Source organism: Microtus pennsylvanicus, chromosome 2 (assembly GCF_037038515.1).
Source record: "Microtus pennsylvanicus isolate mMicPen1 chromosome 2, mMicPen1.hap1, whole genome shotgun sequence".
Lineage (NCBI taxonomy): Eukaryota > Metazoa > Chordata > Mammalia > Rodentia > Cricetidae > Microtus > Microtus pennsylvanicus.
The window spans coordinates 152,579,345-152,605,994 of record NC_134580.1 but is presented as its reverse complement, the minus strand read 5'-3'; the positions used below and the strand labels follow the sequence as shown (position 1 = coordinate 152,605,994).

Here is a 26,650-nt window from a genome sequence, read left to right as displayed (position 1 = left end):
GTACTGATGGGTGAGTCCATCATTCCTCCTGCTCCTGAGTCCTCACTCTCAGAACAGACACAGAGCTTTGGACCAGGCCAGGAGGAGTCTTGAAGACTTTCACACTGAAAACAACTCCTGGTTGGGGTGATCCTGCACCATCGCACCCCTCCTCCCCAACACACACACACACACACACACACACACACACACACACACGGAAGGAGTTTGGTGGCAACAGTGCAGAGGTGTCTGTCCTACCAGAGGATTCAGAGCAGGGACGAGAGCCAGGCTGAAAGCTATTGGAGGTGGACTATGGTTGCTAAATTCTTCTTTTAATAGCGGCTGGGGGCAGACTCCTTGACAGGTTTGTCCAGTAGTCACCTCGCAGCCCCTCGCTGTTCTCTGCTACCAGAAAGCAGTGTCATCGCCCCTTTAAGAAGGGTCTGGTGCCTCTTCTCGGGACAGCTTGAAGCCCCTAAGGGCTACAGTACTAGGAGTGTGTGAGTGAAGACTGACGCCGCGCAGCTGTTACCCAGAGCCTGGGGAAGGGGAGAGGGTGGGGTCTGAAGAGCAGGCAGGCAGGGGCGGGATCTAAGAGGAAGAGGGCAGACTGGGCTGGGGTCTGCTAGGCTTACCAGAGGCAAGCTGGGACGGAATCCCTAGGAGGCGGCGTCCCCCAGGCAAGGAGGGGCGGGGGCACCGTGGACCGAAGCTTTCGCACGCGGCGGGCTCCGGCCCACTCTAGCAGCAAAGGCGCCCGCGGGAGGCGTGAATACCATGGGCTCTTGCTCCGGCCGCTGCACGCTTCTTGCGCTCTGCGCTCTTCAGTTGGTGAGTCCTGGTGTTCTGCTTGGCTCTCCGGACCCGCACCAACCTCGGGAGGCTCCTGGGATAATCTTGGATCTGGCCGATTTTCCCGGCTGACAGGCATGCTAGGGGAGCAGCCACCGTGCTGGACCTCGGCTGTGCCCTGCTATGTTTGCTCGGGAAGCGGTGTCCCGGTTGGTGGGACAGGTGCTGGGGAGCTTCTGGGGGCCCTGGCTGCTAGGAACAAAAGCCTTCGGGCGGGGCTGTCCCCGGAGCTGCACTCAGGTCCGGAGTCTGTGGTCCGGGGAGAGTGGTCCGTAGTCCGTGGTCCCCTTGATGCCCACACGCTCCGAAGGCGCCTGTGGTCAAGAGTTTGCGTGTTACCGCAGTGGCACCAGTGGCGGAGCCCGCAGCAAAGTTCAGTCATTGCCTGAGTGTGGACATTAGAGTTGGGTGTGCAGGAGAATGTGATCGCCTGGCACTCCCAGCTTGTGCGTGGGCACTGTCTGTTTGGGGTCTCCCAATCTCCCTGACCTGTAGAGGAAAGAGGCTCTCAGGCCCGGGTGCCTAGGGTTGAGCCCACTGACTCCCTAGGTGAAGAGCCCGGCAGAGAACTTGGACGACAACAAGCAACTTTGCAGCTCTCGCTGAGCTTGGAGCCTGGGATGTGAGTTCTGGAGCTGCTGGAGGAAAGGTCTAAGACAAAGGTCGCTGGGGAAACTCCTTTGCGTAGATGCTAATCAGCCCTGGGTGTCTGGTCTTAAGAAGGAAACGCAGCTTTGTTGTCTCTGGGTTGGGTGTGGACCTGGACCCAGCTGGACTGGGTGCCTCCTTCACTGGCTGAAGCTGGAGGTCCCTGAGGAAGAGGAGGGTTTTTTCAAAGGCGCTTTAAAGCTGTTTGGTGTCTTGTTCTCCCAGCAGCACAGAGCTTTGTACTTCCAGGGGCCACCAGGCATAATGTGGGATTGCAGGGAAGTCCATGGTCCAGGTACTTACTGACCTGCAGGTTTCGACTGGGCAGGTCAAACTTGAGAAAACTGCTTCCAGCTTGGAGCAGTGTTGAGCTGCTGTCTTTCTGTGAGGTGCTCCCTCGGGGGCTCCTGGGAAGACAGAGTCCTTTACCTGGTCAGTCCTGCAGAATGACCAGCTAAAGGATAGGATGAGCTGTCTGACTCTGAAGTTTGGAGCCTGCCCGATATGGGAGTCAAGAAACACAGCAGCTTTGAGGGACAGGAGTGACTTTGGTTTCCCTGTTCTGGATCTGGCAGGATAGTGTTCTCTGACATATGGTGAGAGAAGCAGGTGTTCCTCCCACCTCCAGTTCAGGGATGTGGTCCTGTGATGCAAGGGGATATGGTCAGGACTTTGGGAATTTAGCTGCAAGTAAGCAGGAGTGGGGTGGGGTGGGGTCATTTTGGTGCTCGGGTTGCAGGGTTACCCTGGGCAGGGCTTCTCAAAGACTCAGACTCAGCCAAGACAAGGCCCCAAGGATTTTGTGGCGCTGCACTGAGCCCTGTGTACCCTTGCTTTGTCAAGCAGGGCCACAGCTGAAATGCCCCCAGGGAGCTGTCAAGGGTCTTTTGTCCTGCTCTGGCTGGCAGTTGGGGGCGGGCTACCCTCCTGGGCCTCTGGGAGGAATAGGCCCAATGCCACCCACTGCTCTGGCCTCTGCATGGCTGCGTTGAGAGTAGAGGAAGCTGGGAGCAGCCAGGGGTCCTGAGGCTTGCCCTTTTTTGACAAGCGTGAGAGTTTTCTTGTTACCAAGCTACCCGACAAAGGACCTAAACAACTCTCCCTGAAGAACAGCAGGAACTCTGTCGGCTCTGAGCCAGCACTGTGCTGAGACTGTTCCCAGACCTCCTTGCAACGACAAGACAGGACTCAGCCCCACGAAGGGATCTGCAGCTAGATTCTTCAGGGCCACCGGCTCTAAATCACCAACCTCCATGCGATGGGAGACTCATCTGTAGCCACAGTGCTTCCGGGCATGTTAGCTCAGAAACAAGAGGAAGCAAAGTACTCCCACCTCTTACAAGGTTTCCGTTCCTGAGACAACCAGGGGCTACTCTTCAGACTGAGGACCTCCAGACAAGTGCAGCTGATCCAGCCTCCCGCTGGGGCCTCACTGCGCAGGGCCTTGGGTTTCTTAGTGGACCAAGGGGGCCATCTTCTCCTCCACTTTCTTTTTCTCACTGGGAGGGATGATAACTAGTCAGACCTAGTCATTCATTAAGAGGCTGACCTCTGTCCCCTGTTGCTGGGTATTTTTTTCTTTTCCCCCCCAGATTTGTAATTTTATGTTCAGGCTCTCCAGGAACTAGGGGCCTGCTGGGAAGGGGACATCTGGGCTCTGAGGTTTGAGATCCATTCTGGATCCTGCATTTTCATGTTGTATGTAGGAAGACTTTGGTTAGCACCTCTCACAGTTGATTGGAACACATACGCGAGCAGACCACCATGTGACTCCTTAGGACAAGTGCATTGTGGGGGAGGGGAAACGCTACCACTGCATGCCTTGGCCCAGGGCAGGAGCTTCAGATGGCTTGTGCCATGCAGGTGTGGAGGCCTGTGTAAAGGAAGGATATTCCTGCCCCAGAAGATGAGAGAATGCACCAGGGTCTGACCTGATGGATGGAGGAAGGCGGAGTGAAGGTGGATGGTTGTCTGAGTGAGAGGTTTGGTCTACAAGGCTGGGTGCTGTTAGAGCCTCATCCTGAGGGTCAGGAGCAGTCTGTGGCTGGGGCTCCATCAACACTCTTCGTCTTGAACGTTCAGACAGGCCTCTGCTGTAATGTTTTATGGAGTAGGGATGGACAGCCATTTGGTGCCTCCTTCTGGGGGATTTTCCTTGTCAGCCGTTCTGTAGGAGCCTGACTCTTCTTGTAAAATGAGAGCAGTAGAGGAACTGCGCAGCCAGGGCTTGTCATGGCAAATCTTTCGATGGTGAGAGCCCTAAGTGCCTTCCCAACAGTTTCACACTAGGAACTCAGCAGTGAGCTAGAGGTACAGATTAGCGGTTGAGTGCTTGCCTAGCATGCGTGAGGTCCTGGGTCTGCTTCCAAAGCTGGGAGCACACACACACACACACACACACACACACACACACACACACCACAGCTTGGAAGAGTTGGAAGCATGCCACTCCTTCTGTTTCCTGTCCCCACTGACGCTCAGAGACATCACAGATGTGTGCCGCTTTCTGTGGCCTTCTAGGAAGCTGAAGGTAGAAAGGGATGCAAAGTGAGGAGCTGCAATCCCCAGGCCATTTCTTACCCATCTGGGTGCCCCAAGGTGGCCTCTGACACAACCTCGAACTGAAGTTTAGAATCTAGACATGTCCCTGGTCACAGATCCAGAGCCTAAACCGTTCCTGGGATCTCTGACAGGTGAAGTGGGGAGGGACAGGAATTTCCATGGTGGCAGACAGACACCAGAGGTATCTTTTAGGATTGCTGGAACTGTCACTTTCCCGGGGTCACGGCAGCTCTGTAGACTTGTGGTGCAAGGTACTGGTTACGCGGTGGGCAAAAATCATACAGGCGGGGTAGCATTGTGGCCCTCTTCAGAAGGTTGCACTGGTGGGCATCAGTCATCCTGCACGTTTATTGAGGCCTCGGTGTGCTACACTTGACTGCTGTGCTTGGCTTGTGCTCCGCATCGGGAGCACAGAAGGGAGGGCCAGCAAGGGCGGGGCATGCAACAGAAAGGAGTTGGCTGGGATCTAGATGGGCAGGGAGAGAGGAGGATAAGAATGAGTTCTCAGATCAGTGGGGGAAGAAGGGACCCTGGTTGGAAGACTTGGAGAAACAGACAGCTGTGGTCAGGGCCATGCTAGCACCCTGGGTCTGCTGAACCAGGACAGCTGTGACAGCTCGGAGAGTAATTGCTCATTTTAGATAACAGAGGGAGAAGCTGATAAAGGGTTGACCATAGCTAAGACACCAGGTAAATAATACTGGGAATTCTGGGCATAAGGGTTGCAGCGGCGTGAGGTACAGGTATGCTCCCAACCGTGGAATCTGAGGTCTTATACTTAACCTGATCATTGAAACTCATCTTTCAGCCGGGCGGTGGTGGCACAAGCCTTTAATCCCAGCACTCGGGAGGCAGAGGCAGGCGGATCTCTGTGAGTTCGAGGCCAGCCTGGTCTACAAGAGCTAGTTCCAGGACAGGCTCCAAAGCCACAGAGAAACCCTGTCTCGAAAAACCAAAAAAAAAAAAAAAAAGAAAGAAAAAGAAACTCATCTTTCAGAGACTCTAGGTGAAGGCTAGGCAGGGCTGAGACTGTTTTGGAGATTTAACCACTCCTTGGGAAGGGCCTCCAGTGCCTGCTCTCCTCCTGTTTTCAAGAAAATGGCATGCTGGGTAACTCCCTTCTGGAATACCCTCCTCATTCCCTGCTCAGGGAAGAGGCTGTGGCTGACGGTCCCGATGCTGCTAAGCACCCCAACCCCTACCCTGTGACCCCACATTCCAGGCCCAGAGCCACCAGGGTGCGTCTGAGCTGGAGGAGGAGCAGGTTCTGAAGGAATTTGGCAGATTACAGAAAGAATCTCCCTCGAAAGAAAGTTATAAAATCACCCCCACAGGACAGCAAGTCTGGGAATAGCAGGGCAAGAAGCCTTGTGGGCTTTGGGTGCTGACCGGCTCTGGCTTTTGGCTTCTTCCTGCCTGCAGCTCCATCACACACACATGCACACACCTGCAAGTGGACGTATGTACACTTGCCTCTGTATTTTGTACAGATATGGAACCCACATGTGGCCCAACTTGCCTATATTCCAGGCATTCCCTGGTTAATTCTGGGGACAAAGCATCTCTGGAGAAATGGCCTGGACTGGAAACTCAGGATTCAGAGAGCCATTGGAATGGATCCCGAGGGACTGTTTCTGCCATGTATTGGAAATGCAGGGAGGCTGAGGAGGTGGGGCCTCATCCCTCCTATCTGCTGTGTACAGCCCTGGGCCTGAGCATTCATTAGTACTACAGGACATACTTTCTGTGGGAGAAGAGAGGCCCAGAAACCCTTTTGGCAGCCACAGAAATTCTTCTAGATTCAAACTGAGAACAGAAGAGGCCTGGACCATCTCTAGAAGAAATGTAAAAGGCAAACTTCCACTACACGCATTTGTGACTGCACAGCCAACCACAATGAAGTGGCCAAGGCCTGGCCAGGGTGGTTGTCACCTCAATCATAAGTCCCACTTCAGATATGGTTTCTACTGAGTGTTGGCATTTGTTGACCCCTGAGCTCTAAAGCCTTCTAGGGAAGACAGTGTGGCTGTCCTGAGACTGTCTTCTCACTGGGTTGTGAGCTACTGTCCTGTCCACTCTAGGTCTTAAGAACCAGGTCAGAACCAACCCGTAGCTGACTTTCCTATCTAAGGCTTCTGGGCTGTTGCTCCTCTGGTGACCCTGGGGTGCACACTGGCTCCTGAGGCCCAAGGTATCTTGGGAAGGTACAAGTGTCCCAGGCAGTGTGACTTCCTCGGGTCTTTTCTTCCATTCACGTGGAATTAGTTTATGTTTGAAAGAGGGGTTTTAGGGTGGTGCTCACCCATTCTCTGGGGGGAACAGAAGCCCACTTGCTTCTTCTGCCTACGACTTCATTCCCTCTTATTAGTGAGGTTGTAAGGAAGGATCCAGATGGCTTGATTATGAGGCCAGACCATGAGGATGCAGGCCAGGTGACTTACCTGAGGCTTTAGTTGTTTCCTCATGGCTGTGACAGAATAGTTGACATGAACAACTTCAGGTAATAATGGTTTTATTTTGGTTCATGGCGTCAGAGTTCAGTTCATAGCTGGTAAGTTATGGTGCATTACTGGCTCCCTTTGGTGGCAAGAGAGTGTCACAATAGCTGTTTACATGTCTCTGGTCAGGAAACAAAACACCTGGGAACCAGGGCTGAGCAAAACCGTCAGAGTCCTGACCCTGGTGGCCCCCTTGTAACAGTTAGGTCTGACCCCCTGAAGGTTCCACTGCCTCCTAAAACAGTGTCAACAGTTGGGGGATGGACATCCTGACAGGAGCCTGTGGGGGACTTTCAGGTTCATCCCTAACACCTTGTCCACTGGCTGTCTCTCCCTGTGCTGTTTTCCTGAATTGCTTGAAAGTCACACAGTCCTGTTTATTTCGCTCTTCGGTGTGTGTGTCTTGTATAGTCCCAGCGCTGTCTCAACATTAAGACTGTCCAATGCTTACCACAGAGCTCTAATGAGAAGGTGGCCACTCCCGAGCTGTCCTTCTTGTTTTGGGCCTCTAAGACTGGCCGCAGTGTCTGTTGTGGACAGTGGGTAACCACAGCATCTGACATGCCTGTGTGGGAACAACATGTATGAGCTGCAGCTGTCCTTACTATGCAGGCCAAGCAGGCTCTGGTACTGCTGTTTACATACGTGATCAGGAAAGGACTAGCCAGGGTGAGCAGTTCTTGAGGCTCAGGGAGACCCCGGGACTAGCCACATTTACATCACCCCAGTATCAGACCCCGCTTGTCTCCTGCAGGCAGAGTAGACTCCTAACCAACCCTGGAAGGATTCTTGGCATATTCCAATGAGAAGAGTATCCTGGTTGAAACACCAACTCCCAATTCCTTAGAGATGATGTAGTTCCAAGACAGACAAATGATTCCCTGTAAAAATAAGCAAAGCTCCTGCAGAGCTCTCCAGCGAGCCCGCCTTGCATGTCTTCCATGTGAAAGGCATGTGAATGAAGGCAGGAGCCACCAGGTAGATCAACTGTGTCCGCTCATGGAGAGTTAGTGATGACCCATCCTCTTTCTCTACGTACACAGCCCGTCAGGCCTGACTAGGAGCCAAAAGTTTGGCCAAGCAACTCTCTGTCTACACTGTGAAAAGCCAGAGATAAGAGCTGATCTTTGAGAATTGACAGCCCATAGGGAACTGCTCCAACCTCCATATGCATCATTAAGGGGTTTACTCCTATACAGGGAGGCACCTTCTCCAGGAGGCTGGCGTCATGGAGGAACTAGCATTAGGAAGGGTCTTTGGAGGTGGGAACCTGGCTAGCAGAGGCTTCCTCCACCTACAGTTGCAATCGTGAGACATGCCAGCAGGTGTGAATGCTTTGTGACAGGAAGAGAAGAGGGTATGTGTGCTAACACTTTGACAGACGAGGGCCATGCATTGACTGTCAGTATTCTGTGACAGGGAGGGGCAACAGTGGATGAGTGACAGAAGTAGGGACCACTGGTGTGAGCACTCTGGTGAGATGGGGCAGAGGCTATGAACTCTCAGTACTTGGGGAGGGGATGGGTTTGGGAACTCTGTGAATGGGCAGGGGGCAGTGAGTGTGAGCAGCTTGTGGCTTTCTGCGGGGTTGTTACTAATGAATTCTGCTGGGCCGTTCTTGGTGTTTATACAAAGTCTGCCCTTACCTCTCCATTTAGTAGCCCAAGCCAGCCATCAGAACCCCCAGAGAACCCTAGACTTCTGCAGAGCATGCTTGCTAGCAATCCTCTTTTGAGACGTCTTTGAACATCACCACTGCTCCTGAGTCACTCATAGCTGCCAGGGTAATGCCAGAGCACGCCCAATTGCAGGTGTTTCCTGGGTGTTACCAGAAGACTTTGGGGATCAGTCCCATCATACAGAGCTCCAAGCAGCAGGGAGGAACCTGAGTACTCACTTCCATTGAAGTCAGCGTCTGTGGACAAGCAACCTGGTGGCCAAACTACTCGACTCAAACTTGACACAATGGCAGGAGGTCTTGTGGGTTTGAAAACAGCGTGTGTTCCCAGTTATAGTCTCAACATTGACTTTTCTCTTGATGTCAGCACATCCAGCCTTGGGGAGGGCCTTCATCATTGTATGCAAACCTGTCTTACGGTTTCTATCGCTGTGATGAAACACCGTGATCATAAAAAACCCAGGGAGAAACGTTTTTCTCAATTTACAGCTCTCAGGTCATACTCCAACACTGAGGGACATCAGAGCAATAACTCAAACAGGGCAGGAATCTGGAGGCTGGAACAGAGGTAGAGGCCGTGAAGGATCGTGGCTTACTGACTTGTTCCCCATGGCTTGTCACCCAGGACCACCAGCCCAGGGTGGCCACCTACAGTGAGCTAGTCCCTCCCACACCAAACATCAATTGAGAAGATGTACCATAGGCTTGCTCACAGGCTGGACTGGCGGGGATATTTTCTCACTTGAAGTTCCCTTTTCTCTATACACTCTGGCTTGTGTCTAGTCGGCAGAAAAATAGCCAGAGCAAGACTGGTTTCTCTCTCTCACACCAGAAGCCACTCTAGGTCAGAGACTGCTTCAGCATTTCCAGGGCTGACCCGATTGCTGGGATACAGGAGCTCAGTGGTATCCTGTGAATGTCACGGGCTCCAATCCACTGCAATGTCCCTTTAACATGGATTTTTTTTCAGAATGCAGTCATCCTAAACACAGAGGCTCCAGAGAAAGTGCTGGAACCTGGTGGATTTAGCCATACTTTCTCTTCCTTCACCTACACCTGACATGGGATGGAGTCCATTAGAGGATGGGTTAGACAGAGAAAGGGATGGAAGCGGGAAGGAATGTGTAGGTAGATGAAGGGATGGGCAGATGAATGGATGATGATGTGTGAATGGATTGATGATAAATGGTGGGTGGACAGACGAGCAGGTGGGTGGATTCTTTAGAGTCTTGATTTTCTTTGACATAAGTCTGTTTCCCCAAGTATAAAACATGTTCACTATATACCTTTCCTATTAATCTCCCATGCATCCTTTCCCATCAGTCTCCCTGTCTTCTTGCATGGAGGGTAGTGTCTTCAGAGCTACCGCCTCTCACTAGAGTCCTTAGAATAGAAGTGTGACCAGTCTATCAGGATAAGAGCTCTCTTATCCACAACAGTCCCGGACAACCATAGAAAAACCACTTTACCGGGAGACAGTGGATTCTCTGGGCTTCCGTGTCCAGCACCCTGTGCAGGCTTGGGTCTCATCTGCCACCAGAGCAAATGGACAGCATTCTAGGATCTGTGCTTCTTGTTTATGGCCCCCCCCCAGCCTCTAGTTAGGACAGCCTTGGGTATGGGCCAGGCGTGAGGGTGTGCGTCTTTAATCATGGCATTTGGGAGCAGAGGCAAGTGGATCTCTGAGTGCAAGGCCGGTCTGGTCTGCATAATGAGTTCTGGATGGAAAAATAAATAAATAAAAAGAAAATGATGTGACTGGTCCTAGGTGTTTTGGAGGAGAAGGTTTGTTGTAGATTAAAAGGGAAAGCAGAGACAGAAGCAGGGGTACCTGGGAGAGTCCAGAATGGACATAATCCTGAGCCGTGTGAGGAAATGGGAGGGGGGAGAAGGGACATCTAAACCAGGAGGGTAAAGGGTAGATGGAAGGGCCAGGTAACCAAATGACCGGATTATACAGGGAAGGGCAGCCTAGTCTCTAGACTGGAGAAGTTTAGGTGGGTGGGGATATGCCAACCAGGAAGGCTCTGTAATAGGTTGGAACTGAGGGATGAAGGGAGAATCGGGTGTCCAGGTCTGTTTTGATATGTTAAATAGGTACCTTAGCTTTTTGTCCCTGGTTTGAAACCTAAAAAGTTCCAGGATAGCCAGGACTATAGAGAGAGACCCTGTCTCAAAACAAAACAAATGAAAAAACACAAAACAAAAAAAAATCTCATTTGTTTTGGTCTCTAGATGAGGAACTGGAGGCAAGGGGGCAGCCTGACTCAAGAGAGGAACCCTCCAAAGGTGACGGTTGGGATTGTCAGACTTGATGATTTTTGCTGTAAAGGCCACATCATAGCACACAAGACCTGCTCAGGATTATAGCCAAGGAGTCTGTGGCCCAGCTGGTACAGATGTTAAAATAGGTGTGATGGGTGCTTAGGGGGGAAGCAGGACCTGGAGGTGACCTCTTAGGTCCTCATGGGCCACCTGTTCTTAGGTCACTGCTGTGGAACGGCAGGTGTTTGACTTCCTGGGCTACCAGTGGGCACCCATCCTGGCCAACTTCATCCACATCATCGTGGTCATCTTGGGGCTCTTCGGCACCCTCCAGTATCGGCCACGCTACATTGTGGTGGTGAGTCCACTGTGCTTGGCTGCCTCAATTCAAGGAGCAGGAGCCCTGCCATCCTTGGTGGAGGCTTGGGCAGAATGCCTTAGGTTGGTACCTATCCAGGGTGGGCTTAGGTAACCCTTTCCAAGCTCAGCGTTGGGAAGGTCAGACTCAGGGAGTCCTGGCTTTGCCATGTGTTCAAGGGCTTTCTTCCAAGGCATTGGAAAGAATCAGATCTCATCTCTGAAGCTGCTGGGTTCAACTTCTGCCCTATTCTTTCTGGCCTCCGTAGTATGCTGTGTGGGCAGCTGTCTGGGTTACCTGGAATGTCTTCATTATCTGCTTCTACCTGGAAGTGGGGGGCCTCTCGAAGGTGAGTAAAGATGGGAAGGGGTTCATCTACTGGGTCTTGGCTGGATCACCATGTGACGCTTGATGCAGTTCATTGCATATTACCTAATGATGGGAGCTTGATGCATATGCTGACCCCAGCACCTGTATTATTTGGGCTGTTATCAGTGCCTCAGTAAAGTTCAACAAGACTGGTTTGTGGGTGGTGAGGGTTGTTGGTAAGGTACACCAGGGCCTCAGGCTGGGTAGCACAAAGGGTGGGTCTTCTGGAAGAGGTCCTTGGAATCAGGCAGTACCAGGGAGGAGTAAGACTAAGTAGACATCTGGCCAAGGTGTGCAGGTGTGTCCTTTTCCGGGATGGTGGGATGGAGGCACAGGAAGAGACCTTCTTCTTGTGGTCACATAGAGTCTTCTGCCCTAACCATGTCATGTTTCCTGAGGAAGCTCTGGGTTGGTACAGCTTTTTCTCCTAGCCTGGAGTGATATGGAGTGGTGTGGGGGACTGAGATAGCACTAACTGAGGCTATGCCAATCACTGACCTGAGACCCAAGGCCCACTGTGGCAGTTTGGCTTTGAGGAACCTAGATACCATAATAGTGCGTCCGAAGGTCTGCCCAAGGCAAGGGATGTTCCTGGAGGAAGGGGTATGAGGGCTGAGGGCCATGAAAATCAGGCTTTCCCATGGAGAAACAGATTGGCACACTTGTTCCTCTCCCACACAGCTGGAGCCTAAGAGGAATGGGTAGAGGGAGACTGGCCACCTTCATCCTTGCCTGCTCCAGGCTGTGGTTGAGAGAGGCTGGCTGCCTCCTGATTCTAACTTGTCCTGCTCCTTTGTTCCCAGGACAGTGAGCTCTTGACCTTCAATCTCTCCCGGCACCACTCCTGGTGGAAAGAGCATGGGCCAGGCTGTCTTCATGGAGAGGCAGCCACAGCTGGCCTGGGAGCAGTGCATGGCCAGTCCTTGGTGGTAGATGCTGGATGTGCCACAATGTACAGCTATATGGAAGCCCTGCACAGTGGTCTGCAGATCCTGCTGGCGGTGAGTGTGGGGTCAGGCACCCGGACTGTGGGCTTGCTCTACCTGGGGGCAGAGTCAGGGCCTTTCCTTTACACAAAGGTATCAGCCTCCACATCCTTCAAAAAGTAGAGGAGTCACAGGTGAGCTCTACCCTTGAGTCTGTCTTAGTCACCGTCCTATCGCTGTGAAGAGACACCATGACCAAAGCCACTCTTATGAAAGAAAGCATTTAATTGGGAATTTGCTTACAGTTTCGGAGGTTTCGTCCATTAATCATCATGGTGGGGAGCATGGCAGCAGACAGGAAGGCATGGTGCTGGAGAAGTACCAGAGAGCTACATCCTGATCCATAGGCAAATAGAAAGAGACTGGGCTTGGCATAGGCTTTTGGAACACTCCCAATGGCACGCTTCCTCCAACAAGGTCACACCTCCTAATTCTTACAATCCTTTCAAATATTGCCACTCTCTAGTGACTAAGCATTGGTCCTATGGAGCCATTCTTATTCAAACCACCATAGAGCCTCACTGTTTTTCTTGTAAAACAGGCTCGGAGTCAGAATCAAACTTCAGCCTTGACCAGGTGACTCTGTGGAGTACCAGGCAAACAGGAACAACAATGGCGCAGGTGCCGATTGGAGTAACCAAGTTGGATGCTCCCATATCTGCCCAGCACAGGGATAGTGCAGCAAAGGAGGAATGTAAAGACCCCAAGGCTGACCTCAGAGAGACAATGAAAGGGAGACAGAAGCCCCAGACCAGCCAGTAAGGCTGCAAGGCTGCAAGTGGGCCCCCTGGTGACTGTTTAATCTCAGCAGATCCGGTGCGTGAAGGGAGCATTTCAGTGCTTTCCCCGAGTCTCAGGGCCCTTGGAGATATTTCACAAGTTCTCACCTCCCAGGAGAGAAAGCAGGAGAAGGTGCATACTTCCTGGCACACGGTGGGCTGACTGGGCTGGCGGTGAGCCCACAACCCTGAGAAGTCTGCCACAGAGCAGATCCTGTGAGACAGGGAACAGTCTCTGGAGATCTGGCTAATTTCCTAGCGCTGTGAGATGACATTGCTCTCCAGGAGCCCCGCTCTGTGAGCGGCAGAACAGTTCTGTGCCCAGGCAGCTCCCGTGTTGGTCGTGGTCACCACCCTATCCGGTGGTACGTCATCAGCAAGTGTCAGGTGCCGCCATCCTGTCAATGGTCATAGCCCCTTGGACTCAGGTTGTCCAGGGAGATCCTGAAGGAAATACAAGTCTCGTGAATTCAACGACACGGAGATTCCGTTATTTTCCATGTATTCCAGGAACTTGATCCAAGAGAAGGCCTGATGGCACTCTACAGCTGATGAGGGAGGGTGGGAGGCAGGATTCAGGGGTGCAGAGCCATGGGGCACCAGGGAGTGGAAGTGGTGGGAACAGAAGGCACAGGTATGCAGGTCCAGTGTCATGGTCCCCAGGGATGACCTGAGGCAGACTAGATGCCAGATTGGACTGAGAATCAGTCCGCCCAGGAGAACCAGTCCACGTTTCAGCACTGTGGCCAGCTCTCCGTGGGGGCCAACCCTCCACCTCAGGGTGTCCCCTAAAATCACAAAAGGCTGCGTGAAAGACCTCTAAGATGCTCTTCATGGTGAGGAAAATGACTTTCAGGCTCAGTTCCTAGAATGATAGAGTCCCAGGGGGTCTGGGGCCTGCACCTGAGCTGGGTAGGGTCTCATGGGCTTTGAACTCATATATTCCCAGCTGACTGTCTCCTTTGACGGGGGGAGGGGGGTGGCCTCTTCGGAGGCTGCTGGGCCAGGTCAGTGTGGAACCATGGAGACCACCTCGAGGCAACAGAACAAAGGGTTGCCAGGTGGTGGTGTGTGGGGTGGGTATACACAATACAGGTGTTATGTTGGGGCCCACATGGGACAGAGATTCATGGCAACATCTTGGATCCAAAAATAATTGGTTTTCAGAGGGACCTGCTGCATATCAAGACAGTTTACACTCGCGACCACTGGATACCTTCCTGTTGTCTCCTCCAGTGTTCTCACTGTTCGGGCCCCTCCTGGCTGTGGTGCCTCCTCTCTGGTTCTCTGAGACCCCACTATAGCTCCTGCTTAGCTGGTACCTTCTGAAATATTTGTGTGCACCAAATCATTCAGGGTCCCAGGAAGGCAGAGCTGTTGCCAGGTGGAGGTGTGGGGGTGGGTATACACAATACAGGTGTTATGTTGGGACCCACAGGGGACGGTGCAGTCCCCTGAGATTCATGGCAGCATCTTGGGTCCTAAAATAATACACGAAGAATGAGTTGTCAGCACCAGGGCAGGGAGGCAGTTTTACTAGCTGTGGGACCTTATTTTCCTGCTCTCTGATCTGCTGGGTTCTCCACAAGCCAACCTAGTCAAACCCATCCTGTCCACATTGCCAGCCTTGCCAGGAACAGAGGCTCGATATGGGGGGAAGGCCTGTACCCTGGAACTCACAGTAGAAAGGACTCACAGGACACTGTATAGTGGCGTGAAGAAGACAGGCCTGACTCTCTGGGTTCAGAGGACACACAGGGCATGATCTTTTTTATTTAATTTTTATTGTTTTTATTGAGCTATATATTTTTCTCTGCTCCCCTCCCTTCCTCACCCTTCCCCTTCTACACTCTCTCATGGTCCCCATGCTCCCAATTTACTCAGGAGATCTTGTCTTTTTCTACTTCCCATGTAGATTAGATCCATGTATGTCTCTCTTAGGTTCTTCTTTGTTGTCTAGGTTCTCTGGGATTTTGAATTGTAGGCTGATTTTTTCTTTGTTTTATGTCTAAAGGCCACTTATGAGTGAGTACATATGATATTTCTCCTCCTGAGTCTGAGTTACCTCACTCAGTATGATGTTTTCTAGATCCATCCATTTGCAGGACATGACCTTGCCCCCTCCAAGCTACCTCTCAGGTTTCATGTTTTGTGCAATTCCTCACCCAGATGTTGCCCACTGAGTGTGTTAAGGAAGAAGTGAGGATGTGGGAGTGTGGGAAGCCATGTAAATAGTATCCCAGGAGATGCAGGGCTTCCATCAGGTCCACATGGGGTTATCCACACCATCCCCAGGCTGCTGCTGCAGTGAGAGATGGCTTGGCATGTCTGGCCTCTTGGTGTCTTTCAGCTCCTGGGTTTCGTCTATGGCTGCTACGTGGTCAGCGTGCTCACAGAAGAAGAAGACAGCTGTAAGTGTGTAGTTCACACGAGTGACAACTCTGAGTGCTGTGCTGTCTGGGGTAGAACCTGAAGGTGGTTCTCAGTTATGCCCCATGCCCTTCCTGCCACAGCCCAAAGATCTGAGAAGAGGGGCCCAGCAGCCCTTGGGCCCAAGGACACTTATCCTCGTGACCCCACAGTCACACAGTGGCCCCAGGAGGGTCTGAGTCCTCAATAGCATGGGCCATTCTAACTGCCTGGTACACACGTTGGGTGACATTTAGTACTAGGCAGGACCCATTTGGGTGGATTATCCTTTTCTCTCTGCATGTAAACACCTTTCAACTTAACTTTGATTAGCAATGTGACACAGTAATGCTTCAAGCTATCCCTTTGGGGACTCCCAGTCCTGAAATAGTCTGATGGGGTGAACCTGCAGAGAAAGGATTGACAGGGTGGGTGGGCAGTCAGGGCTCCTGTGGATAGAAGCTTCTCCAGAGTCAGAATTAAAACCCAAAGCCAGCTGCCCCTGAGAGTCAGGCCATGGAGTCAGCTGTCCCCATGTTCAAGAGACTTGGGCTTGATTCTGGAGGCTGGTGAGGGATGGTCCCTGAGCCTGGAATCAAGCCCCCCCCCCCCCATCATTGAGCCCTCAGCTAGCTGCCAGGGATGAAGCAGGAGCTCCACCTGCTCTTTGAATTCAGAACTGCAGCCAGCCCTGAGCTTCAAAAATATGTTCATTTTACCCAACAAGCCTAGCGACCACTAGTGTGGGGGTGGCTTCATGGGGCAGATGCTTGATGTTAATAAAGGCCACGAGGATGATTGGAGAGCCTAGAAAGGTGGGTGCAGCCCCATCCAGGCTTGAGGGCACTTGTTGGCCTCCTCACCTGATTCCTTCTGGGAAGTTTCATTCAGACCACAGAGCCTGGCAGGAAACTGTGCACAGTGCCCCAAAGAGATCCCAGCAAGGTTTGTGATACAGCAGGGGACTGATTTGCAGATGTGCCTCTCCCCCTTCACAAGTCCTGGCAATGCCCCCTTTGCTGGAAATCTGCCACTGGGAATGTTTCCATTCTGCCATCTTTTTCCATCATTTGGGTTTTATTTTATTTGGGCTTGATTTCTTTCAGTTGATTTCATTGGTGGATTTGACCCATTCCCCCTGTACCATGTCAATGAAAAGCCGTCCAGCCTCTTGTCCAAGCAGGCATATTTGTAAGTATGGTCCACTCAGCCTGCATCAGGGTGCTCACAATTCAAGGCTGTTCTCCTTGGAGACTTTATCAGGCATCTGTATGTCAGTCCATTCCCCTAAGACCATGCTCTGGTTAGGTGTCAGGGTGCAGTGACTGTAGAACTCAGCCCACATGTCGAGCTCAAGGCTCAGCTGGGGTAGATAGATTCTGTGTTAATCAGAACCCTAGTCAGCACTGAAGACTGGACTCTCAGGAATGGGAGGGATGCCAACAGGCCACTCCCCCAGGGGCGTCAGTGCTTCAGTAAGTGTAGAGGGTGTCTGTTTCTTATATTTGGCAGATCACATTTCCTTCTCTAAAGCAGTACCACGGCCCTACAGATGCCATGGCCATGCCTGGGCTTCCTGGAAGTCTTGGAATTGAGGTCAGAAGGGACATTGAGGGGTTCTTTTGGTGAAACTGTCTTTGGTCCCAGAGATTCCTAGTGCCTGACCTCAGGGTGTCGGACTGTTGTGGATAGTGGTTATCATATGTAGCAGGACTTCAACTCCTAGGATGAATGAAGAAGGAGACACAGACCTAGGAAGGGGAGGAGCCTCTTCAGGCTGCCTGCTACAGCTCCTAAGACAAGCCTGGGCTCAATAGATCTCCATGAATAGGGCAGTCCGTGAAAGGTTTCTCTTCAGTGGAGAGTCTGAGTGGACGAAAGGATCAGGGTGAAACCCTCACTCCACTTCCAGTCCCATAGGAATGGGCCAGGGTCATCAGAGGATAAGAGGAGGCACACTGTCCTCCTTCTCTCAGTCCCCTCTGACCTCTGCCTTCTCCGCAGGCCTGCGTAAGTGAGAGAACAGCTGACCCTGCTCCCGCAACCCAGTTTCAGCCGCCAGAACAATGAGGAGACTCCAGGCCTGGAGTCACAGCCCTGCTTCCCTGCCCGCCTAGCATTCTTTCCAAATTCCCCTTGGATACCAGTGAGGGGCGGGGCACACTGCAGGCCAGGGTGGCTGCGACTGTGAGTTTGTAATTTCTCTTTCTTTCTCTCTTCCTTTCTTTTTTCTTTCTTTCTTCCTTTCTTTTTTTCTAAAAAATAAAATAGTGAGACAAGACATGAGAGAATACAGAAACAAACTGAACCCCTGGTCTTCTTGGGCAGCTGGCAGAGAACCTAGGCAGTTTTCCCATGCGTCCCCAGAGTGCTCTGACCTGAGGTTACAGGACTTGCAGACCACACACCACATAGGGAAAGGCTCATCAGAGGACAATGAGAGGTTCAGTCCCATCAGGAAGTCCCTATGAGCCACCAAGATCCAAGAGTGACAAAGGCCTTGAATAAATACTGCAGTACCCTAGCTACAGGTCTTATTCACGCAAAGGCCCTTGCCCCACTGAGGCCAGTGCATTCCCTGGAGCTGGACCAGGAGCCCTGCCACTCCCAAGCTAGAAGAGAACTGTGGGTGAAACATGGAGCCTGGGAATGCCACATAGACTCTTCTTTCTAGAAAGTGGATGGCTCTGTTTAGAAAAAAGGACCTTGGGCAAGCATCTTGAGAACACCTGCCATTTTAGGAAATATACAAAGTTTGTGGGTAATTAGAAGTGGGGTCTCAAGAGGCACCTGAAGCCGGTCTATTCTGAAAGGGTAGAATACAGTACTAGATCACTGAGATCAGAAAGAGTGTTTCTTCTTCCCCAAGCGGGGAAGCGTTTGGAAGCGATTAGAGGTGTCTGGACACTGGACAGGCGCTGCTGTGCTGGCAAGAAGCAGCATAGACCGGCTCAGCATGGACTAGGAGATGAGGAGGGGGTATCTGGTATAGAGCCTAGCTGAGCACTGAGGTCAGACCTTCTACTTTATTATCTTCAAATAGGTTTCCAAAGTTACAACAGGAGCACTCCTCACACCAACCAGGAACTCTTCTTCCACGCTGTGCTATGTTTGTGGTCGATACCGAGTGTCCCCAGCAGACCCACTATGTGGTCTGGGACAGGCTGGGGCAGGCAGGGTGCCCATCTTGCAGTACCTGGAGGGAGGAAAGGAGGTCCTTGGCTCCAGGGGTTCCTTGGCCTACCACTTTACTCTACTAGAGAATTATCAGACACATCTTGGGGACACATTGACTCTGAGAGCATAAGAAGGCCATGGCTCCCATCTCTCAGCAAGGACGGGGTGTGATACATTTATGCAACAATTGAGGTTCATGTGCCCCATCCTGGGCATGACCACCAAGCCCCAATCTAGCCCATGTACCCCTGAAGTCGGCCTCTCCAAGCCTAGTTGAGGCTCTTGATGACCAGCTAGACAAGGGGTGTCCCCCAGCCCTCTTTCCCTCTGACCCCACCTATGAAGGATTCCAAACAGTGGGACTGACTGGCGGAAGGAGTGAGAAGTGTGACTTGGCCATCTGTAGAATGCCACTGCCAGTCTTAGGAAGCAAGACGCTGAGGTTACACCCAGGCTGAGGAAGGATGCTGGGAAGACCCTGCACCTTACCTGGTTTAGGACAGGAAGGTGCGTACACAGCTGCAGATAGGCACTCTGCAGATCGGGCACACCTGCAGGTTGGGGGCACACTCAGGACAGACTAAGTGGCCACAGGGCACGAAGACTACAGAGACAGCTCGATCCAGGCACACCTTGCATGTTCTCTCCTCCTGCAGCTGTCGCAACTGTTCCTGCACAGACCCAGCTCCTGGGGACTCAAGAAGTCACCAGCACCCTCAGGGCCCAAGAGATGGACTCCTCAAGGGGAATGCACTTGTTACACAGACCCACCCTCTTATCCCCCGTGTTCCCCTTCAGTTCCTCCAAGAAAGAAGGTGACCCATCCACCTCAGGTGGATCCCTACTATACCTGGCTCACTGACATCTTCAGGCTGTGTCTCTCCTCTGGATGTGAACAATTCAGGGCCTCCATGGGCAGGAGCTGTACACAGTTAGTAGAATTGGGTTTAATCAAGGCCTAGCTTCTCTGGGGAAGGGAGGCCTTGCCCAAAGAGGGTCTAGCAGCCACTAAGTTCCAGTACTGTCCTAGAGAACAGAAAGGTTTTATGGCACTCCACTGCCATTCATGAGCTTCCTGGAGGCCACCAAGGAGCCTGCCTTCCACCAGGGTACTCTGCCTGCCAAGCCCCTTAGACTAGGGAGTCATAGATTGCACTTTGGAGGGGACAGGAAACAAATCCTGGGCATGCCTGGATTCCCAGAGGAGTAAGACAAGGAAAGGCAAGTAGTGCCTAGAAGGGGTGGCTCTACCTCTGGCCCTGGCCGACTGGCCCTCATCCACCTGGAGCAAGTTAGCCATCAGTTGTGAAGGGGCTGTGCTGGGCACAGCTGGGCTCTGGCTCCATTCCTGGATGCTCCTAGTATCTTTAAGGCAGAGAGAGAGCGAGAGATCCCAAGATCTATGGGGTGCAGAGAAAGGCTGGTGGTCTGTGGCATGCTCTGTCTGTACACACATCTGCATATTCCCAGAAGGCATTGGGGAAAGTCTGTCTCTTACAAGGATACTGCATTTTCAGAGCCTCTCTCTAGAGGTGCTACCATCACTGGGGAGGACGGCAGACAAAGCCCCGCCGAGCACCAGAGTGTCCCACAGACGCATGTGCTTCTGAAATGGGTTTGTGTTGCCATGTCATGTCTCACAGAAGTGAGGGTGGAGAGCCATTTGCCTGTGTCCACAGAGGTAGCAAACACATCAGGTGCTCTCTGAAGTCAGAAGTCCCCTCGGGGGTCCCTGAATTACCTCAGACCCCTGTCCTATAGGGCCCAGGGAAGAGATTTGGAAAGCTGTGTCCTCCGGGGCTCTGCTCAACAGGCTTCTCCTTACAGTTCAGTTGGCTTTCAGAAGCTGTGCCCAGCAGAACCAGCCCAGCTACATCCTCAGGTTTGGCTGGTGCCTTTAGCAACCTACTCGGTGGGACCGAGGGAATGCAGTGACCTGACCTATGCCTTGGACACACAGCACGTGCGCACAGTCCCTCCCTGCTGACTGGCAGGAGGGTGCACTCAACAGTCTTACCCATGTACAGGCTGCAAATACCAATGAAACAGCAAGGGCTCTCTATCAGGGTATCTCACCTGAGGGGGTAGCAGAGACCGTATCTTCTGGCTCTTCCCATTGGTCCTGTGGGAAAGCCGTCAATGCCGTAAGTAAACAAAGCAAGGGACTGCCAACCCCCAGTCCTGAGGACAGATGGACTTACCCAGGAGCCAAGCAAGGGGACGCAGGCCTGGATTCTTTCCACAAAGTGCCTTCCTTTTGACTGCAGCAGGAACCGACACCTGGGGAAGAGATCTCAGAAGGCAGGACTGGACTCTGAGAGCCCCACTGCCACACTCAAGCCCCATGAGCCATGCTTTCTGTTCCCATGGAACCCATTACGCCCTATGGCAGGCAGGCAGGGCTGTATCTCTGGGGGCGGGGGACTTGCTGGTACTCAGGAGATGGACTCTGAGCACCTAGAAAAGGATAGCAGCAGGATAATGCCCACCATAGCGGCCCTTCCAGAGAAAGCTCCATGAAGAGCGGGGTTGTCTGCTACTCTGATATCCCGGGACTGTGGAAGATGGGAAGACTGGGCAGAGTTCTTTAGGGCCCTTTCCATTAATCAGACCTGCATCAATCCACTTGGCCTTTACCTGGGGAACCATCGGGCATGTTCTGTCCAGGGGTCATCTCCCTGCTCCCAGCTCTGCAGACCGCCATAGCAGAAGAAACATCTCACCTTGTCCTGCTGGCCTGGGTATGGCAGAGACACGTGGTTGTAACCCCACTGAGCTGGCACCCCCAGGGTGTTCCTCCATGACCTTCAGAGCTCGGACAGTCAGGACTGGGGTCTGCCAGCAGGTTAACAAGAAGGGGGCAAGGTACCATGGGCATCTCTCTGTCTCAAAGGCAAATAAAAGCAATGCCTGGGGTATGTGTCAGGGGGGCCCGAGAATATTCTGGAAAGGCTGAGCTAGCATTTATGTTGTTCTGAAAGCATGTGGGTAGGGTAGGGCCAAAGGCTTGGAGCTTCTGTAGCCTGGAGATTCAAGGCATCCAAGAAGGATTCCTAGAGACAGGATAAAGAGGTGACTCCTCCCATACCAGTCTATAGCCAGGCTTGGTTTGATGGCTCAGGCCTTCCTCATCTCTGCTCTCTGCCCCTCCCCCAACCATGGGAACAGGACTGCTTACAGGCAGATCTCACAGCAGACAGCCACAGTCCACAAAATCCTCCTAACACCTGCCGGCCTCAGGGACACTTCTTTTCAAGGATGCTCTAGCTGTTCCAGCCATTAACTCTCATAACCAGTGTCCAGTCACCCTGTATCAGTGTGGACTCCTGTTTGACCAGTGTAAGGAAGATTACTGATTCCTCCCCTGCTGGCCCTACTGGTGACAGTTTCTCTGGCTATGTTCATACTTACAAAGCCCCTCAGTCTCGCTGCCTCTTTTTCCTCAGCCAGGCAGAGAAGGAGCCAGAACCTGACCCCTAGCTTGAGTGAGGAACAGTCCAAGCTAAAGGAGTGGGCTGTTTGTAACTCAAAGGATTTGTCTGGAGTTGGTCCTTGTCTTAGCCTGGAGGATTACCTACAAGATGGGCACAAATCAGTATGCTTAAGCTATTCTGATTTTGTCTTATTGAGTCCTGGAATGAAAGGAACTAATCACCTCTGTAACCAAGTCTGCAAGGCTCCCACACGGCAGTGGGGATCCCTGAGTAGTGTGGGGGACCCACAGAACCATCGAATCCAGGTGAAACCCCCACCTGCTGAGGGGCCCTCAGGACAAGGCCAGCACAAGCCCAGGATCTCATAGTGACTTTAGCTGGGGTGGACCCCACGCTCTGGCCAAGCAGTGATGACAGGATTACCTTTCATTAGCTCCTTCCTCAGGGCAGGGATGGACAGAACTCTTCGACCTGGAAGAGTACTAAATAGCATCCAGACCACAGCAGAAAGACATCAAGACTTACCTGTGTGGAAGAAGCCAGCAGCAGCCAATGGCTCGGGCTGAATTCCAGCAGTGGGTGGCCAGTTGTAGAAGGAAGCCAGTCGGAGATCCTCTGAATCCATCTCAGGGAAAGCAGGCTCCCCAAGGAAGGTAGCCCCAGAGGGTTCTTGCTCTTCTGACAGGGGGCGCAGCTGGCCCAAGATCTGCCCATCTATGCAGTCCTGGCCCAGGACATGGCTACCCGCACTGCAAGGTCTGCTCTGCTCCTGGGTGGAGCCATTGCTGTCTTCCCTGTGACTTAGCTCTGGGCCACAGGACAAGTCCCTGGCCCTACCCTCAGTAGCTCGGAGCCAGTCTGCAGGAGAGAACATCACCGACCCTGGAGTGTGCCTGGTGACTTATCTCCAGCTCCTGACTCTAGCCCTTTCTAGAAGCTCTGGTGACTCCTGCTTCTAACTGGAGGCCGATGCCACTAGACGCTCAGATGCTGTAGTGTCCAGGGATGCGCCACTCTCTGGAAGAGGCCAGAGTGGCAGCCACGTGCTCTCTGCAGCGAGAGAGTGTCACGGGGCCTCCTGGCAGGCGCATAACAAAGGCAGTACTCCACAGGACAGAAAGCGTCTCTAAATAGGGGGAGGGGCAGAGCTTGGGGACCTCTCCAACAATATCCCCCAAACCTCTGGAAACAAGTCCTAGACTTTGACAAAATCATAGAGGAGGGGGACTCCAGCCATTCAGAGTCCAGTTCTGGGTAGAGGTAGAGCCAGAGGATGGCTAGAGAGCTAGGTTGTCCAGGAGTGTATGCAGCCCCAACCACATTCTTCCATACCAAGCCTGTCCTGATGTTAGAGGATGACATCACCTGCTTATCCTGTTCCCTAGTACTTAGGAGGTCCCTGCTGGGCTCGGTCCACCTATCCTGTCTGGCCTCAAGTTGACCTCTTTCTGTCTGGACAGTCTAGAGTCAGATCATGGGTGGGGCGTGCCCTGGGAGGAGCTTGAGGTTTGGATTGTTTGCTCCAGGCCAGACATCTGCACCGGGACAGGGGTTACTGTCTCCCTAAATGAGCTCTGCCTCAGAACTGGTCCCAGGGACCTGGTCTCCTCTAAACTGCCCCAAGTGAGGGACTCCATTGCCACAGACCTAACAGAACAGAGAGGAGGGTCATGACTCTAGAGAGGCCATAGCTACAGGTTAGTAAAACGAAAGTCCTCAGGATTACTGGAAGGGGAGCGAAGAAGATCAAGAGGCCAGCTCTGCCCCAGCTGACACTGCATTCAGATAATTGCACAAACCCTTCACCTGCAAGTAGCTCTTCACTGCCGGTGAAGCTTCTAGCATGATGAACATTTATATTTATATCCCAGCATTCAGGAGCTGGAGGTATACAGAGCTCCAAGTTTGAAGCTAGCCTCATCTACAGAGTGAGTTCCAGGACAGCCAGGGATACACAGAGAAATCCTGTTGCTACACAGAGAAGCCGTGTTTTTAAAAAGGGGGGAAGGAGAAAAAGAAAGAGAGAGAGAGGGCTGGAGAGATGGCTCAGTGGTTAAGAGCATTGCCTGCTCTTCCAAAGGTCATGAGTTCAATTCCCGGCAACCACATGGTGGCTCACAACCATCTGTGACGAGGTCTGTTGTCCTCTTCTGGTCTGCAAACACACACAGATTGAATATTGTATACATAATAAATAAATATTTAAAAAAAAAAAAAAGAAAGAGAGAGAGAGAAAGAGAGAGAAAGAAAAGAAGGAGGAGGAAGGGAGGGTGAGAGGGAAGGAAGGAGGGAGGGAGGAAGGAAGGGAAAGAGAGGAAGGAAAGAAGGAAGGAAGGATAACTTCAGTTTGAAGTCCATTTTGGTCATACTCACCTCTACTACTTCCCCCCATCTCCTCTCAGATCCATCTTCATCTCTCCACTCCCAACTTCAACTCCTCTTTTTATTTTTTTTAAATGTCCAATTGTGCTGTCCATATATCTGTGGGTGTGGCAACATCCACTGGAACATGGTCAACCTACCAGGGGTCACCCCTCTCCCAGCAGCTGTCAACTACCAATAGTCCCTCAATCAGGGGTAGATACTGAGAGAGGTGGTGAGGGGGTGAGGCTTGTGAGACACTGTGAGGTGGGTATGGTGGCTCATACATGCAGTCCTAGCACTCATGGGGCTAAGGCAGGAAGACTGTTGTGATTTAAGGCCAACCTGGACTACACAGCAAGTTCTATTTCAGCCTGAGCTAAAGCAAGACCCCGTTTCAAAATATATATAAAAATTACAATTATTGCAAGGAATAGAGAGAGCAGAACAGATTGGGCAGGAGGCCTGCCTTCTCAGGGGTAGGGGGACACCATCCTGGATTCTGCTTCATAGGGCCTGGCCTGCCAGCAGGATCCCAAGGAGGCACCTGTCTTGGAAAGATCTGGGTGCCAACCATGTCTATGATCTCTCCCTGCTCACTTGCTACAGCAGAGCTCCAGTGGCATGCAGAGCCCATGGGCAGCTTTTCCAATGTTATATGACTTTAGAATGCCCCGGGAAAAACAAGCTTCACAGAACCCCCATGGCCCTTTGAGAAAGAAACCGGGCTTTCATCGTTTCAGAGATGTGAAAACTGAAGCAAGTTCCCTGGAAGGTGTGGAGATCAGTCAAGGAAATGGTAGCCTAGCCTACTCCCTTCCATACCAGATCAAGATCTGCAGGGCTGGAGTCCCCGGGGAATCTGCCATCACCAGCTCAGCAGATGTACCCACATACAACACTGCAGGATTCAGGACCCTGTCTCATTCCCTGCTAGGCCCATGTACTGCCGATACTTCCATCTGTGGCCATAGAACTTTCTAGGGCACCCCCAGGCATTCACAACCTCTGCCCTTCTCTCTACTTGCAAGCAAAAGGGCAGAATCACAGCTCTCGCATTTGAACCCAGAGCCCTGCCTTCCCAGGGCTTGCTGTACTGGGTTCCCAGGGATTGGGGTCAAAGGGGCTGATAAAGGAGAATGGACGGTGTCATCAAACTCTTTCTTTGTGCAGGTCCAGGCCTAGGTCCCTGGGGCTCTGATCGTTGGACTCTGAATCTGCTGGCTGGGCCTGGGGACCTTTGACAAAGGACAGTCTCTCCCAGTCAGGATCGCAAGCATGCAACTGAGCCAGCCCCTCTTTCCTGTTTGAGAGTCCTCCTGGCAGACAGGAACATCCTCTAGCTGGGACCACAGAATGGGGGTCTTAGCGCTCTCAGCAGCGCATGAGGCCTGTGAAAGAGGCAAGCAGTAGCATGATGTGTGTGGAAGGAGCTGGAAACAAACCCCTGGGTGTCTGAGTCAGATGCATTCATGCTGGGACCTCATAAGAACAGCACTAGTCTCTACAAATGCCTTACCTGATGCCTAAGTCCCCACCATGAGCTCACACTGCAAGCTGAGTCCCTTGTCAATGCAGGCAGCACCTAGGTGATGACAGACTGTAGTTGGCAAGGCCCTGTAGCTCACGGCATAGCAATGATGTGACTCTGGGTCAGCTAAGACCCAGTGTGAGAGTGTGGGGACAGTTGGTGCCATCCTCTGTGTGGTCGAAGCCTTAAAGGGAGGCCTGAGGGTTCCTGGATGTGATGGGGGAAGGGATGAGAGAAAGAGAAGGAAGACAGAGGAAGGCCAATGCACTAGCCCCCTCTGTAGACCAAGAGGATTCTTTCTGCATAGTTCTATAGATCCTCTGTCCTGCTCTGAGCTCTACAGAGTAGACTCCACACAGGCTGAAGCATGAATGCCAGTGTCGGGTATCCTGCTGTTGACATTGGACTTGCTTGTAAAGGCCACTCCTCTGGGCACTCTAAGTGTATTTTCCAGAGACCCTGAGGTGTCTGGCCAAAGGAGAACACGTAGGCATCACGGGCCAGCTGAGATGGCAGCATCTTCTGTTCCCAAAGTCCAGGGGATCCCAAATGTCCCACAGGTCAACCTTCCAGACTGTGTACGTCTGGGCCCAGCCTCCAGACAAGGAGGAATCCAGGGTAAAGTTGGGTTTGACTTCAAGAAGGGCTAGCTCAGGGAGCTCCCAGGCCTCAGGAAGGACTGCACGGAAGGAAGAGGGAACTGTAGCCTGTAAGGGACAAACAAGCTAGACATTACTTCCTCTAATTCATCTTTATCAGAG

General features: G+C 52.3%; 2 protein-coding genes across 7 annotated transcripts; one reads left to right on the top strand and one right to left on the bottom strand.

Moving 5' to 3' along the window:
- Nucleotides 1-471: 471 nt before the first annotated feature.
- Nucleotides 472-17,667, top strand: Nkain4 (sodium/potassium transporting ATPase interacting 4). 4 transcript variants are annotated; one of them, XR_012909751.1, is made up of 8 exons: nt 472-813; nt 10,706-10,843; nt 11,112-11,192; nt 12,016-12,213; nt 15,328-15,388; nt 16,493-16,577; nt 16,899-16,982; nt 17,391-17,667. XR_012909751.1 is itself a non-coding variant. In XM_075963339.1 (7 exons), exons 1-6 carry the CDS (start codon nt 760-762, stop codon nt 16,979-16,981), a joined length of 615 nt encoding a protein of 204 aa, XP_075819454.1. In that variant the 5' UTR covers nt 472-759; the 3' UTR covers nt 16,982; nt 17,391-17,667. The 4 variants fall into 4 exon arrangements, 3 of the variants coding, with proteins under 3 accessions (XP_075819454.1, XP_075819453.1, XP_075819455.1); XM_075963339.1 differs by lacking the exon at nt 16,493-16,577; XM_075963338.1 differs by lacking the exon at nt 16,899-16,982.
- A 726-nt stretch (nt 17,668-18,393) lies between these two features.
- Nucleotides 18,394-23,031, bottom strand: Birc7 (baculoviral IAP repeat containing 7). 3 transcript variants are annotated; one of them, XR_012909818.1, is made up of 8 exons: nt 22,523-22,972; nt 21,201-21,300; nt 20,765-20,843; nt 20,640-20,685; nt 19,815-19,928; nt 19,414-19,485; nt 19,053-19,234; nt 18,394-18,582 (listed from the first exon to the last, which is right to left on the bottom strand). XR_012909818.1 is itself a non-coding variant. In XM_075963962.1 (8 exons), exons 1-7 carry the CDS (start codon nt 22,869-22,871, stop codon nt 19,058-19,060), a joined length of 954 nt encoding a protein of 317 aa, XP_075820077.1. In that variant the 5' UTR covers nt 22,872-22,972; the 3' UTR covers nt 18,394-18,582; nt 19,053-19,057. The 3 variants fall into 3 exon arrangements, 2 of the variants coding, with proteins under 2 accessions (XP_075820077.1, XP_075820078.1); XM_075963962.1 differs by having other exon boundaries at nt 19,053-19,251; XM_075963963.1 differs by lacking the exon at nt 19,815-19,928 and having other exon boundaries at nt 19,053-19,251; nt 22,523-23,031.
- Nucleotides 23,032-26,650: the final 3,619 nt, after the last annotated feature.